We start from the raw sequence: 15,839 nt of genomic DNA on the forward strand, positions 1-15,839 counted from the left end.
CTTTCTCAAGGGCAAATAGGGATGGGCAATAAATGCTGGCCTTGCCAGTGATGCCCACATCCCAGGAATAAATTTTACAAAACCAGCCCCGGTGAAACAGGCCTCACCATTTTGGAAATTCCCCTGGTGTTGGTGGGATTGATCATGAGGATCTCGGTGGTGAGGTGGCCCTCCACAGCCTCGGTCATGTTCTGCACCGTACAGTTGATGTTGTTGTCCTGGATTTTGAACCAGTTGTCAGCATACCAGCCAATCAGGAACCAAACGTACTTCTTACCATACAGCTTCTCCTTGAACACCTGCAGCAGAGAGACACACAGCCATTGTAGGGAAGGCACTGCGGAATTAACTGGGAGAGTCATTAGCAGAGTACATCATAGCAGCGTGTTAAAGTGAGGGGAGTGTTATAACAGAGTGTTAAAGTGAGGGGAGTGTTATAACAGAGTGTTATAGTGAGGGGAGTGTTATAACAGAGTGTTATAGTGAGGGGAGTGTTATAACAGAGTGTTACAGTGAGGGGAGTGTTATAACAGAGTGTTATAGTGAGGGGAGTGTTATAGAGCCATAGAGTCATAATGGCACAGAAGGAGGCCATTTGGTCCATTGAGTCCATGCCGGCTCTCTGTAGAGCAATCCAGTCAGTCCCATTCCCCCGCTCTATCCCCGTAGCCCTGCAAGTTTATTTCCCTCAAGTGCCTATCCAGTCTCCCCTTGAAAACATTGAGTGTCTCCGCTTCCACCACTTCCGTCGGCAGCGAGTTCCAGGTCATCACCACTCGCTGCGTAAAAAGGTTTTTCCTCACGTCCCCCCTGTATCTCTTTCCCAAAACCTTAAATCTGTGTCCCCTGGTCCTTGTACCGTCAACTAGTGGGAACAGCCTTTCCCCGTCTAGCCTATCCAAACCCGTCATAATCTTGTACACCTCTATCAAATACCCCGCAACCTCCTTTGCTCTAATGAAAACAAATCCAGCTTCTCCAACCTGTCCTTGTAGCTAAGATCCCCCATCCCCAGAACCATTCTGGTAAATCTCCTCTGCACCCTCTCAAGTGCCGTCACATCCTTCCTAAAGTGTGGTGACTAGAACTGGATGCAATACTCCAGTTGTGGTCTAACCAGTGCTTTATAAAGGTTCAACATAATTTCTCTACTTTTGTGCTCAATACCTCTATTTATGAAGCCCAAGATCCCATATGCTTTGTTAACCACTCTCTCAATATATCCTGCCACCTTCAGGGACCTATGCACATTAACTCCCAGGTCCCTCTGTCCCTGCACACTCTTTAAAACTGTGCCATTAAGTGTATATTACCTTTCCCTGTTCCTTCTGCCAAAATGCATCACCTCACACTTCTCTGTATTAAATTCCATCTGCCACTTGTCTGCCCATTCTGCTAGCCTTTCTATGTCCTGCTGCAGTCGATTTGTATCATCATCACTGCTTGCCACACCCCGAAGTTTGGTGTCATCAGCAAATTTAGAAATTCTACTCTATCCAGGTCATTTATATATATCAAAAAAAGTAGTGGCCCCAGCACTGACCCTTGGGGAACACCACTTTTTACCATCCTCCAGTCTGAAAAACAGCCATTTACCACAACTCGCTGTTTTCTGTCCTTAAGCCAATTCCTTATCCAAGCTGCCACTGACCCACCTATTCCATGAGCCTCAATTTTGTTAACCAGCCTTCTATGTGGTACTTTGTCAAACATCTTCCGAAAATCCATGTAGACAGCATCAATCCTCCCTGTTACTTTATCAAAAAATTCTATTAGATTAGTCAAACACGATCTGCCTTTTACAAACCCGTGTTGGCTCTCCTTAATTAGCTTAAACCTCTCCAAGTGCCCGTTAATTTTTTCCTTGATTATTGTTTCTAAAACTTTACCCACCACTGATGTTAAACTGACCAGCCTGTAGTTGCTAGGATTGTCCTTACACCCTTCCTTGAACAATGGTGTCACATTTGCCACTTTCCAATCCTCGGGCACCACCCCCGCATCTAGGAAAGATTGGAAAATTATGGCAAGCCCTTCCGCTATCTCCTCCCCCAATTCCCTTAGCAACGTGGGATGCAAGCCATCGGGACCAGGCGACTTATCCACTCTAAGCATACCCAGCCTTTCTAGTACATCCTGTCTATCAATTTTCACCCCTTCCATTGCTTCTAACTTTTCCATTTCTACCGATATTTTGTCAGCATCCACCTCCTTAGTAAACACTGATACAAAGTACTCATTGAGTATTCTAGCCTTGCCCTGCACCTCTAAGCTTATATCACCTTCATTGTCTCCAATAGGCCCCATCCCGCCTCTTACTACCTGCTTACTGTTTACATGTCGGTAGAAGATTTTTGGGTTCCTTTTTATGTTAACCGCCATTCTACTCTCATATTCTCTCTTTGCCAATTTTATTTTCTTCTTCACATCCCCTCTCAACTTATTGTATTTGGTCTGGTTCTCCCTTGAAGAACTCACCCGACATTCATCATACACCCTCTTTTTTTGTTTCATCATCTTCTCTATCTCCCTCATCATCCAAGGAGCCCTTGCTTTGGTTCCCTTACCCTTCCCTCTTTTTGGATTGTACCTAGCCTGTACCTGGAACACTCCTCCTTAAAGATCACCCATTGTTCCATTACAGCTTTTCCTGTCAGTCTTTGGTTCCATTTTACCCTGGCTAGATCCTTTTGCATCCCATTGAAGTTAGCCCTATTCCAGTTTAGAAGTTCCACTCCAGAATTCCAGAAACTCTTGGCCTGAACACTTCCCTCTGCAACTGGACCCTGGTCTGTCAAATTAGGTAACCACACCTCCCTCCCCCCGACCCTGAACACGGGGGCCCCACAAGGATGTGTGCTGAGCCCCCTCCTCTACTCCCTCTTCACCCACGACTGTGTGGCTGTTGATGGTTCCAACACCATCATCAAGTTTGCGGATGATACCACGGTAGTAGGCCAGATCACCAACAACGATGAGTCAGCCTACAGGGAGGAGGTCCAGCATCTCGTGAAGTGGTGCGCCGATAACAACCTGGCCCTTAACATCAAGAAAACCAAAGAAATCATTGTGGACTTCAGGAAGTCTAAAGGCGGAAGTCACACCCCCATCCACATCAATGGGGCTGTGGTGGAAAGGGTGGACAGCTTTAAGTTCCTCGGAGTCCACATCACGGAAGACCTCTCCTGGTCCCTCAATACCTCCTCTCTGGTGAAGAAGGCCCAGCAGCGCCTATATTTCCTAAGGAGGCTGAAGGGATGTAACCTGTCACCCCTGATCCTCTCTAACTTTTACCGCTGCACAATAGAGAGCACCCTGACAAACTGTATCACAGTATGGTATGGCAGCTGTAGCTACTATGACCGGAAAGCCCTGCAGCGGGTAGTCAAAACTGCCCAACGCATTACCGGCACCCAGCTACCGACCATAGAGCACATATACCAGAAACGCTGTTTACGGAGGTCACGGTCCATCATCAAAGACCCTATCCACCCCAGCCACAGTCTGTTCGCCCTCCTGCCATCTGGGAGACACTACAGATGCATTCGCACCCGTACGACCAGATTTAGGAACAGCTTCTTTCCCAGGGCTATCATCCTACTGAACACCACAAATAAACTCTAAAGCCTGCACATCTGCCAATGCACTTTATTATGGTTATGTTTATGTTAATGTATTACAAGCCAAATGTATGTTGAATGTTTAAATGTCTTAATCTAAATGTACACTCTCGGGAGCCGCAAGCCTACATTTCGTTGGACTGCACTTGTGCACTAACAATGACAATAAAAGTTGATTTGATTTTTTGATTTGATTTTGAGAATGTTCCTTGCTCCTCTTCATTGCTAATCTAAATTATAACAGAGTGTTACAGTGAGGGGACTGTTATATCAGAGTGTTACAGTGAGGGGTGTGTTATATCAGAGTGTTACAGTAGGGTGTGGTATATCAGAGTGTTACAGTGAGGGGTGTGTTATATCAGAGTGTTACAGTGAGGGGTGTGTTATATCAGAGTGTTACAGTAGGGTGTGGTATATCAGAGTGTTACAGTGAGGGGTGTGTTATATCAGAGTATTACAGTGAGGGGTGTGTTATATCAGAGTGTTACAGTGAGGGGTGTGTTATATCAGAGTGTTACAGTAGGGTGTGGTATATCAGAGTGTTACAGTGAGGGGGTGTGTTATATCAGAGTGTTACAGTGAGGGGTGTGTAATATCAGAGTGTTACAGTGAGGGGTGTGTAATATCAGAGTGTTACAGTGAGGGGTGTGTTATATCAGAGTGTTAAAGTGAGGGGTGTGTTATATCAGAGTGTTACAGCGAGGGGTGTGTGGTATATCAGAGTGTTATAGTGAGGGGTGTGTTATATCAGAGTGTTACAGTGAGGGGTGTGTGGTATATCAGAGTGTTATAGTGAGGGGTGTGTGGTATATCAGAGTGTTATAGTGAGGGGTGCGTTATATCAGAGTGTTACAGTGAGGGGTGTGTTATATCAGGGTGTTACAGTGCAGAGTGTGTTATATCAGAGCGTTACTGTAAGGGGTGTGTTATATCAGAGTGTTACAGTGAGGGGTGTGTGTTATATCAGGGTGTCACAGTGAGGGTTGTGTTATATCAGAGTGTTACATTGAGGGGGTGTTATATCAGAGTGTTACCTTTCACCCCATCGGCCTCCACATTCAACGGATCATCCTCCACCATTTCCGACACCTCCAACGTGATCCCACCACAAAACACATCTTCCCCTCATCTCCCCTTTCAGCATTCCGAAGGGACCACTCCCTCCGCGGCACCCTGGTCTACTCCTCAATCACCCCTACCAGCCCTTCTCCTTCGCCTGGCACCTTCCCGTGCAAGCACAGGAGATGCAACAAATGCCCTTTTACCTCCTCCCTTCCCACTGTCCAGGGCCCCAAACACCCCTTCCAGGTGAAACAGTGATTTACTTGTACTTCTTGCAATTTAATATACTGTATTCGCTGCTCACGATGTGGTCTCCTCTACATTGGGGAAACCAAACGCTGATTGGGCGACCGCTTTGTGGAACACCTCCGTTCAGTCCGTAAGGGGGACCCTGAGCTTCCGGTCGCCTGTCATTTTAATTCACCGCTTCACTCCCGCTCTGATCTCTCTGTCCTCGGCCTATTACATTGTTCCAATAAAGCTCAATTTAAGCTCGAGGAACAGCACCTCATCTTTCAATTACGCACTTTACATCTAGTTCAACAATTTCAGATAATAATCCCTGCCCCCATTTTTCATGCTGTATGATTTTGCCATTCCAATTTGCAACATTTTATCTTTCCTGCCTCTTACAAAAGCACAGAATGTTCTTTCAATTCCTTCCTCCCCTCCTAAACCCGCCCCCCCCCGCACCCGCTGTCTCTGCACCTGCTTAATGGCCCAGAAATTCATGTCGGGGGCTTCCCGCGGGTGCAAGCCCCCGACCTACACTTACCTAGCGCGCCGGCAGTTGAAGCCTGGGCCTGCGTGGATTTCCTGTCTGTGGCCTGGTTCAGCTCCCGGCGCGCTGTGCTTGCGTGATCCAGCGGCGTACTTAGTGCGATGCGTCAGCTGGGATCACGTGAGCACAGGGCAACCAATCGGAGGTTGCAAAAGTTCATTCATGAGTTTGACAGTAAGAACTGTCAAACTCATGAAAACTCCGGGCGCCCAAAACAGTACTTAAACTTGAAATAATTTTTTTTTTAAAAATCACTCTATTTAAATGAACTATAAATAACTTTAAATAACTATTTTAAACAATAATTTAAATTTTTGAAAAAAATAATTTTATAAAAAATCAGGGCTAAAAATACACTTACCTTACTGTAAAGTCTTTAAAAATAATAAAGCTGTGGAAAAAAAATTCAAATTTTAATTAATAGACCACTTACCTTTTAAAAATAAGTCCTTACGTCTGGTTTTTTAAAGTGTAAAAAGTGGAGGCCTTCACGCACGGGCAAACCTGGAAAAGAAAAGGAAGTTCAACGTGCGCGCAGACTCCTGCACGCACGCGTTCGACCTCTGAACCCCTTGGTTCAGAGAATCGGAAATGCCGGTTTCCCACGCATGCGCTGTGCATGCAGAAAACCGACAATTCCATCGGTCCCACGCGTGAGTACACGGTGCTTACTCGTGCGTTGGGACACTAATTTCTGGGCCAATATCTGCTACATCTCCAGCTTTTTCCAGTTCTGATGAAGGGTCCCAGACCTGAAATGTTAACTCTGTTTCTCTCTCCACAGATGCTGCCTGGCTTGCTGAGTATTTCCAGCATTTTCTGTTTTTATTTCAGATTTCCAGCATCCGCAGTATTTTTGCTATTCTATTAGTGTTTGGTTCACTGCCACCTCTCTTCTAGGAATGCCCAACTTGAAGAAGTTCTGCTCTTCTCTCCGACAGGATTTCTGTTTGTCTCTTCAACCTTGTTCATCTTCATTGCTTTCAGTTTCCCTTCTCATGTTTGATCAGGTTTCACAGCCACACCTCTTTCCTCAGTAACTGTCTCCGGTTCCGAGTTATTCCACGTGGATTCCAACTGAACTTCCACCCTTCATGTTTCGGATCCACCCAGGATTACAAATATCTCCTCGATATTCATTGTTCCTCGAATTACTGCTCTGGCTGCATCTTGAGATCCACGCTCAACGCCATGCGGTGCCACATGAACACTCTCGACCTCTCTCTTCAGCAGCACCGACGCACTCTATCTCAAAGCTGTCCGGGTCCACAGTTCCATTTCATCCTTCGACTCATCTGACGTTTCAACAAAAAACTTTTTTTCTTCCTTTCTGATGTCAAGGATCGCAAGCTTCATCAACTCTTGAACACCAACGCCCCTCCGGAACCTTCTTCCCCTTCACTTTCCTCTGATCCCAACCCTTCTTCCAATCTCACCCCTGCCGTGTTTTCACTATCTCCTCTGACCTTCCCCTCTTTGATCCCGAATGATCAGTCCTCAGCAAAGGCCTGAGCTTCATCTCCTTACGCCCCCATCTCAATGAATTTCGAGCTCGGCACGATGTTGAGCTCTTTTTCCGTCGCCTTCATCTCTGTGCCCACTTCCTTGGCCAGGAGTCCTCCCCCCGCATGGCTGACCCTTTCTCCCGCTTTCTAAATTCTCGTTCTACTTGGACCCCTCCCTCTGGACTCTTACCCTCTCTAGATCTTTTCATTGCTAACTGCCGACGTGACATCTGCCGTCTCAATTTCTCTGCTCCCCTCTCACTCCAACCTACCTCCCTCTGAACTTGCAGCACTCCGTTCTCTCCGATCCAACCCTAACATTATCGTTAAACCTGCTGATAAGGGTGGTGCTGTTGTTGTTTGGCGGACCGACCTCTACCGTGCGGAAGCTGAATGCTGTAGTGTATGTACCTTTAAGGGGAGAACTACCTTTTACAGCTCCTGTATACTGTAGTACCGGCAGTGACCACACCTGTATATAAACCCTGAGTAGGGATCTGTATGTTTAGTTTTTAGAGTAACCCTCATCCAGTAAATACCTGTTGATTGTTCCTGCAGTCTCGTGTCTAGTTATTGAAGGACACACTACATCAAAAATACACGGATCTAACAGTGGCGACGAGGCAGATTTGAACCTACCTGCAACTCTGCATTACCTCCCAGGGATTCGCTCCTGGAGAACAGTGGAAGAAAGTTGAGGCCAGAAGCATGGGCGTCGACCACGAGCAACCGCCCAGTCATCCAGCAGAGATTGAGCATCGCAGGGGAGACTGTTGAGAGCTGGGCTTGGTTCTCCAGTCACGGTGGTCCAGCGAAATGGGCTGGCAACAGGTACGGTGCAGACCCTTCCCGGACAGCGATGGCTAGAGCCGACCGACGGCACAGAAAAGGCCGAGCAGCATCGACGGGAGAAGAGAGAGGGTAGAGCGCACAGGGCGCAGCCGGTGTTCAGGACCGAGCGGCGTCGACGGGAGAAGAGAGAGGGTAGAGCGCACAGGGCGCAGCCAGTGTTCAGGACCGAACGGCATCGACGGGAGAAGAGAGAGAGGCATGAAAGAAAACGCGCAGAGAGCAGCCGGTGTTCAAGGGGTGAACAGCGTCAGCGGGGAGAGTGCGGGAAAACGCCATTTTGAGCCGCAGTGGAGAAGAAGGGAGAGCGCGGGAAAACGCCATTTTGAGCCGCAGCGGAGAAGAAGGGAAGCGCGGGAAAACGCCATTTTGAACCAGTCTAACCACACCCAGGGATGCCGAAGAGTGGCAGTATCACAGCATTCGACAATGAAGTCGAAGATTGGACGACATATGTTGAACGCATAGAAGTGTACTGCAAGACGAATGAAGTGCCAGATGAGAGGAAAACGCTGGTATTGTTGAATTCCATGGGTGCAAAAATGCATGGCTTACTGCGAAACCTAGTAACCCCAGAGAAGCCAGTGGACAAGGATTTTGGAAACATGTCAACCCTACAGAACCACTTAAACCCCACACCGCTGCTGAAAGCAGAAAGATTTAAGTTTCAGAAAAGGAACCAGCATAAAGATGAAAGTAATGCTAAGTATTTAACGGAACTGCGTAAGCTATCGAAACACTGCCAGTTTGGAGCGGGACTGGCAGATACCTTAAGGGACAAGTTTGTGTGTGGGCTTCAAAGTGAAGGAACCCAGAAACGGCTTTTACCTGAAAAGGACCTTACGCTGGAAAAGGCTTTCAGCATGGCAGTATCACACGAAGCAGCCGCACGGGGCACTGCAGAGATACAACGGAGACCGCAAGAATATGGCACAAATGAAATGTCATACGGAACAGTGAAGTGTTATCGCTGCGGCAGAACAACACACGACCATAATGATTGCTGGTTTAAGGACAAAGTGTGCAGACAGTGTGGAAAAGTAGGACACATAGCAAGAGTCTGCAGGTCGGGAAAGAAAACCAGCAGCAAGAAATCTCCACAGGAGAAGTACAAGAAGGCACATAAGGTGACGGAGAGTAGTTCAGACGAACAGAAAAGTGATACAGACTCCGGAAGCAAGGAGCTGGGTTGTCTGAAACTACATAAGGTGATCCAAACGGAGGATCATCAAACTATCTGGGTCACGCTCAAGATAGCTGGAGTCCAAGTGAAAATGGAATTGGACACAGGATCAGCCCTAACAGTCATAAACCGAAGGGACTACAAGCGGCTATTCTCACATATACCCTTGAGAGATACAGAGATTGTCTTGAAGATGTAGACGGGGCAAAAAGTCTACCCCAAAGGAAAAATAAGGGTGAACGTTGTATATAACGGTAAGGAAACACGAAAAATGGACCGATATGTATTGCCAGATGGAGGACCACCACTACTAGGATATGAATGGATCCGGAAGATACAGCTAGATTGGCATTCCATACAAGCACTGACTGTAGATGCCAAAAAGGATGACGACGCCACACCTGGACGACTGTCAAAAATGCTAACTGACGCACAAGAAGTGTTCCAGGAGGGACTTGGAACACTAAAAGTCATAACAGCGACGATCAAAATAGAGGAAAATGCAAGCCCAAAGTTTTTTAAGGCCAGACCAGTGCCTTATGCGATCCGCCCAGCCGTCGAAGCAGAGCTGGAAGGTTTGGAACGTTCAGGAGTACTGTCCAAAGTGGACTGGAGCGAGTGGGCCACAACCATCGTTCCTGTAATGAAGAGGTCGTTGAGTAATACGCCTGGCGAACCAAAGAAAGTTCGCATCTGTGGGGACTTTAAGGTGACAGTGAAGATATTTTTGCCTCGCTATCTGGAGGGAAATGCTTCACTAAGATTGATCTGGCCCAGGCGTACCTGCAAATGGAGGTAGAAGAAGCCTCAAAACAGTACCTCACGATCAACACTCATAAAGGTCTCTACCAATACAACCGGCTGGTGTTCGGGGTAGCATCAGCTCTGGCTATTTGGCAAAGGGCAATGGATCAAGTCCTGCAAGGGATTCCAGGGACCCAGTGTTATTTGGACGACATCCTGGTCACGGGCGAAAATGACAGTGCTCACCTTGCCAACCTGGAGCAGGTGCTCACTAGATTGAAGGAATATGGGCTCCGAGCAAATCGCCACAAATGCAAGTATTTCCAGAAGCAGATCTCGTATTGTGGCCACGTGATTGATGAAGAGGGGTTACATAAGTCCCCTGAAAAGATTGAGGCAGTAGTCAAGGCTCTAGCACCAGAAAATGTGTCACAACTGAGGTCGTTCCTCGGGCTGGTGAACTACTACCATCAGTTCTTGCCGAATTTGTCTACAGTACTACACCCACTGAACACCCTACTGCAAACGGGGGTACCATGGAAGTGGAATGACGAATGTAAACGAGCTTTCCAGAAGTGCAAAGAATTGATCACATCAAAAGAGGTGTTGGCTCATTTCCACCCAGCACTACCAATTCGGTTGGCTTGTGATGCATCACCCTATGGCATTGGAGCGGTGCTGTCGCAGAAGTTCCCGGACTGCTCGGAGAGGCCGGTAGCCTTTGCGTCTCGGTCACTAACCTCAGCCGAGCGTAACTACGCCCAGATTGACAGGGAGGCCCTCAGCCTAGTGTGGGGAGTGAAAAAGTTCAACCATTATCTGCACGGGCAGAAGTTCACCTTGCTGACGGACCACCAACCACTTGTCTCCATCTTTAATCCAAAGAAGGGCATGCCGGTGATGACTGTGCAACGGCTACAAAGACTATAATTGAACGCTTGCCAGTAACTAACGCTGATATAGAGAAGGAGACCCGAAATGACCCGACACTGTCTCGGGTATATGACTTGACGGTGAAGGGATGGCCAACACATGGCGACTCACTGTTGCCAGCATTCTCATCCAGAAGAGAACAGCTGTCAGTATGCCAGGGGACCTTGATGTGTGGATCCCGAGTGGTAATTCCACCCAAGTTAAGGGAGAGAGTGCTCAATGAGCTTCACGAAGGCCATCTGGGAGGGGTGAAAATGAAAAGCCTTGCTAGGACTTATGTGTGGTGGCCGGGGATCGATCAGCAAATCGAGGACCTGACAAAGAGCTGCTCAGGATGCCAGAAGGTCCAAAATGCACCACCACATGCCCTTCTACACCCATGGGAGTGGCCCTCATCTCCATGGCAACGGGTGCATATTGATTTTGCTGGTCCATTCATGGACTCAATGTTTCTAATAGCCGTGGATGCGCACTCGAAATGGCCTGAGGTGATCAAAATGTCGTCCACCACCACGGAGAAAACTATTGCAGTCCTACGGACCATATTTGCCAGGAACGGCTTGCCAGAGCAGATTTGCTCTGATAACGGACCACAGTTTGTGTCCGAAGAGTTTCGAAGATTCATGAAAAGGAATGGGGTAAGGCATTACACATCCGCCCCGTATCATCCAGCCACAAATGGATTGGCTGAGAGGTTCGTACAAACCTTTAAGAAAGCAGTAAGGGCCATGTGCGATGACGACATTCCACTGCAGCATAAGGTGGACAATTTCCTGTTAGCCTACAGAAATGCGACACATGCAGTCACCAACCAGACCCCGGCCATGATGTTCTTTAACCGAAGGTTGAGATCTCGTCTGGATTTGCTCAGACCAAATGTACGAAGAGATGTTGAGAATAAGCAATTCCAGCACATCAATGAGAAGCCGACAAGGAGCTTCAATGTAGGGCAACCAGTCTTGGCCCGCGACTACAGAACAGAGAAATGGCAACCAGGAACGATATGCACACGGCAGGGGCCACTAATGTACACAGTGGATGTTGGGGAGAACATTGTGAGATGCCATGTCGACCAGATCCTAGAGTCACAGGAACGAGTCAACCCCATGTCTCGCGCACCTGGTGATGAACCCGACATACAGGTAGCATCTACCCCAGAAACAGTAGCATCGGAAGCTGATGAACCAACTGACGACAGGGGGCCTCCGCACCAAGAACAAGACACTCAGGAAAGGTGCTATCCAGAAAGGATCAGGAAGCCGCCCCAAAGACTGAATTTATAAATGGACTATTTTCAGTTAATGTGCATGTTAAAAGTGTTAATTGTTAAATGAATTTTATGGTACTGTCAATCTAAAAGGGGAGGAATTGTAGTGTATGTACCTTTAAGGGGAGAACTACTTTTTACAGCTCCTGTATACTGTAGTACCAGCAGTGACCACACCTGTATATAAACCCTGAGTAGGGATCTGTACGTTTAGTTTTTAGAGTAACCCTCATCCAGTAAATACCTGTTGATTGTTCCTGCAGTCTCGTGTCTAGTTATTGCAGGACACACTACATCAAAAATACACGGATCTAACAAACGCCAACTCTCCAACACCACCTCCCACCTCCGGCTGGACCAGGACTAGCAAACATCAAGCCATTGTTTCCAAGACTGTCCTCTGGAGATCTTCCCTCCATGGCCGACAACCTCATAGTTCCCCAACCCCGCACAGCCCGCTTCTACCTCCTTCCCAAGATCCACAAGCAGGACTGCCCTGGTAGAACCATTGTTTCAGCCTGTTCTTGCCCCATGGAACTTATCTCTTCCTATCTCAACTCTATTTTTTCTCCCCTTGTCCAGTCTCTTCCCACCTACATTCGCAACTGTTCCGACGCCCTCCATCACTTTAACAGTTTCCAGTTTCCTGGCCCCAACCGTCTCCTTTTCACTATGGACGTACAATCCCTCTACACCTCCATCCCCCACCAGGATGGCCTAAGGGCGCTCCACTTCTTCCTTGAACAGAGGCCCAACCAGTCCCCATCCACCACCACCCTCCTCCACCTGGCTGAACTTGTTCTCACATTGAACAACTTCTCCTCTGACTCCACTCACTTCCTCCAAATTAAAGGTGTTGCTATGGGAAACCGCATGGGCCCTAGCTATGCCTGCCTGTTCATGGGATATGTGGAACATTCTTTGTTCCAGTCCTACTCAGGCCCCCTCCCTCACCTCTTTTTCTGGTACATCGCTGACTGTATCTGTGCCGTTTCCTGCTCTCGCCCTGAACTAGATAAGTTCATTCACTTTACTTCCAATTTCCACCCTTCCCTCCCTTTCACATGGTCCATCTCTGACTCTTTCTTCCCTTCCTTGACTTCTCCATCTCCATTTCTGGCGATCGGCTTTTGACAAACATCCACTACAAGCTCACTGACTCCCACAGCTACCTGGACTACACTTCCTCCCACCCCGCTTCTTGTAAGGACTCTATTCCATTCTCCCAGTTTCTCTGTCTCCGCTATGTCTGTTCTGACGATGCCACCTTCCATAACAGTGCTTCCGACATGTCTTCCTTTTTCCTCAACCGAGGATTCCCCTCTACTGTGGTTGACACGGCCCTCGACCGTGTCCGTTCTATTTCCTGCACTTCTGCCCTCACCCTTTCCCCTCCCTCCCAGAACCATGATAGTATTCCCCTTGTCCTCACCTTTCACCCCACCAGCCTTCACATTCAACGTATCATCCTCCGCCATTTCCGCCACCTCCAACGTGATCCCACCACCAAACACATCTTCCCCTCACCTCCCCTTTCAGCATTCTGAAGAGACCGCTCCCTCTACGACACCCTAGTCCACTCCTCAATCACTCCTAACAGCCCTTCTCCTTCGCCTGGCACCTTCCCATGTAAGCACAGGAGATGCAACACATGCCCTTTTACCTCCTCCCTTCCCACTGTCCAGGGCCCCAAACACCCCTTCCAGGTGTACTTCTTGCAATTTAGTATACTGTATTTGCTGCTCACGATACGGTCTCCTCTACATTGGGGAGACCAAACGCTGATTGGGTGACCGCTTTGTGGAACACCTCCATTCAGTCCGTAAGGGTGACCCTGAGCTTCCAGTCGCCTGTCACTTTAATTCACCGCTTCACTCCCACTCTGATCTCTCTGTCCTCGGGCTATTGCATTGTTCCAATGAAGCTCAACGTAAGCTCGAGGAACAGCACCTCATCTTTCGATTAGGCACTTTACAGCCTTCTGGACTCAACATCGAGTTCAACGATTTCAGATAATTATCCCTGCCCCCATTTTTCATGCTGTATGATTTTGCCATTCCCATTTGCAACATTTTATCTTTCCTGCCTCTTACATAAGCACAGTATATTCTTTCAATTCCTTCCTCCCCTCCTAAACCCCCTCCTGTCTCTGCACCTGCTTAATATCTGTTACATCTCCAGCTTTTTCCAGTTCTGATGAAGGGTCCCAGAGCTGAAACATTAACTGTTTCTCTCTCCACGGATGCTGCCTGGCCTGCTGAGTTTTTCCAGCATTTTCTGTTGTTATTTCAGATTTCCAGCATCCGCAGTATCTTGCTATTATGTTATATTGAGGGTGTGTGTTATATCAGAGTGTTACAGTGAGCAGTGTGTTATATCAGAGTGTTAAAGTGAGGTGTGTGGTATATCAGAGTGTTACAGTGAACAGTGTGTTATATCAGAGTGTTACAGTGAGCAGTGTGTTATATCAGAGTGTTACAGTGAACAGTGTGTTATATCAGAGTGTTACAGTGAGCAGTGTGTTATATCAGAGTGTTACAGTGAACAGTGTGTTATATCAGAGTGTTACAGTGAGCAGTGTGTTATATCAGAGTGTTACAGTGCGGGGTGTGTTATATCAGAGTGTTACAGTGAGGTGTGTGGTATATCAGAGTGTTACAGTGAACAGTGTGTTATATCAGAGTGTTATAGTGAGGGGTGTGTTATATCAGAGTGTGACAGTGAGGGTGTGTTATATCAGGGTGTTACAGTGAGGGGTGTGTTATATCAGAGTGTTACAGTGTGGGGTGTGTTATATCAGAGTGTTACAGTGAGTGCTGTGTTATATTAGAGCATTACAGTGAGGGGTGTGTTATATCAGAGTGTGACAGTGAGGGTGTGTTATATCAGGGTGTTACAGTGAGGGGTGTGTTATATCAGAGTGTTACAGTGAGCAGTGTGTTATATCAGAGTGTTACAGTGAGGTGTGTGGTATATCAGAGTGTTACAGTGAACAGTGTGTTATATCAGAGTGTTACAGTGAACAGTGTGTTATATCAGAGTGTTACAGTGAGGGGTGTGTTATATCAGAGTGTGACAGTGAGGGTGTGTTATATCAGGGTGTTACAGTGAGGGGTGTGTTATATCAGAGTGTTACAGTGCGGGGTGTGTTATATCAGAGTGTTACAGTGAGTGCTGTGTTATATCAGAGTGTTACAGTGAGCAGTGTGTTATATCAGAGTGTTACAGTGAGGTGTGTGGTATATCAGAGTGTTACAGTGAACAGTGTGTTATATCAGAGTGTTACAGTGAACAGTGTGTTATATCAGAGTGTTACAGTGAGGGGTGTGTTATATCAGAGTGTTACAGTGAGTGCTGTGTTATATTAGAGCGTTACAGTGAGGGGTGTGTTATATCAGAGTGTTACATTGAGGGGTGTGTGTTATATCAGTGTGTTACAGTGATGAGTGTGGTATATCAGTGTGTTACAGTGATGAGTGTGTTATATCAGAGTGTTATAGTGAGGGGTGTGTTATATCAGAGTGTTACAGTGATGAGTGTGGTATATCAGTGTGTTACAGTGAACAGTGTGTTATATCAGAGTGTTACAGTGATGAGTGTGTTATATCAGAGTGTTATAGTGAGGGGTGTGTTATATCAGAGTGTTACAGTGAGGGGTGTGTTATATCAGGGTGTAAATGTTGTGTTATATCCCATGCTGTACCTGACCTGGGTGTGTTTGTTGGGGCAGTATAGAGATAAGAAAGAAACACTTGTATTTATTTAGCACGTTACCGCATCTTTCAGAACTGTCTTACAGTATTCAAGAACAATGAATTAATTTGAAGTGCGGTGACATTGGCTATGTGGGTAATCACGGCCATTGCACACACAGGTAGCAATGAGATAAATGACG

General features: G+C 47.2%; 1 protein-coding gene across 2 annotated transcripts in view; it reads right to left on the reverse strand.

The window, feature by feature from the left end:
- LOC147095868 (gamma-aminobutyric acid type B receptor subunit 1-like) overlaps positions 1–15,839 on the reverse strand; it is a 162,414-nt gene that overhangs the window by 99,943 nt on the left and 46,632 nt on the right. For both annotated transcript variants that reach the window (XM_085974875.1, XM_085974876.1), the window contains exon 6: positions 108–299. In XM_085974875.1, coding sequence (XP_085831001.1) covers positions 108–299 — 192 coding nt within the window. The remainder of the gene's footprint in view (positions 1–107; positions 300–15,839) is intronic.

Source organism: Somniosus microcephalus, unplaced genomic scaffold (genome assembly GCF_052327205.1).
Source record: "Somniosus microcephalus isolate GS21.2 unplaced genomic scaffold, FLI_Smic_1.0 unresolved_chr1, whole genome shotgun sequence".
Lineage (NCBI taxonomy): Eukaryota > Metazoa > Chordata > Chondrichthyes > Squaliformes > Somniosidae > Somniosus > Somniosus microcephalus.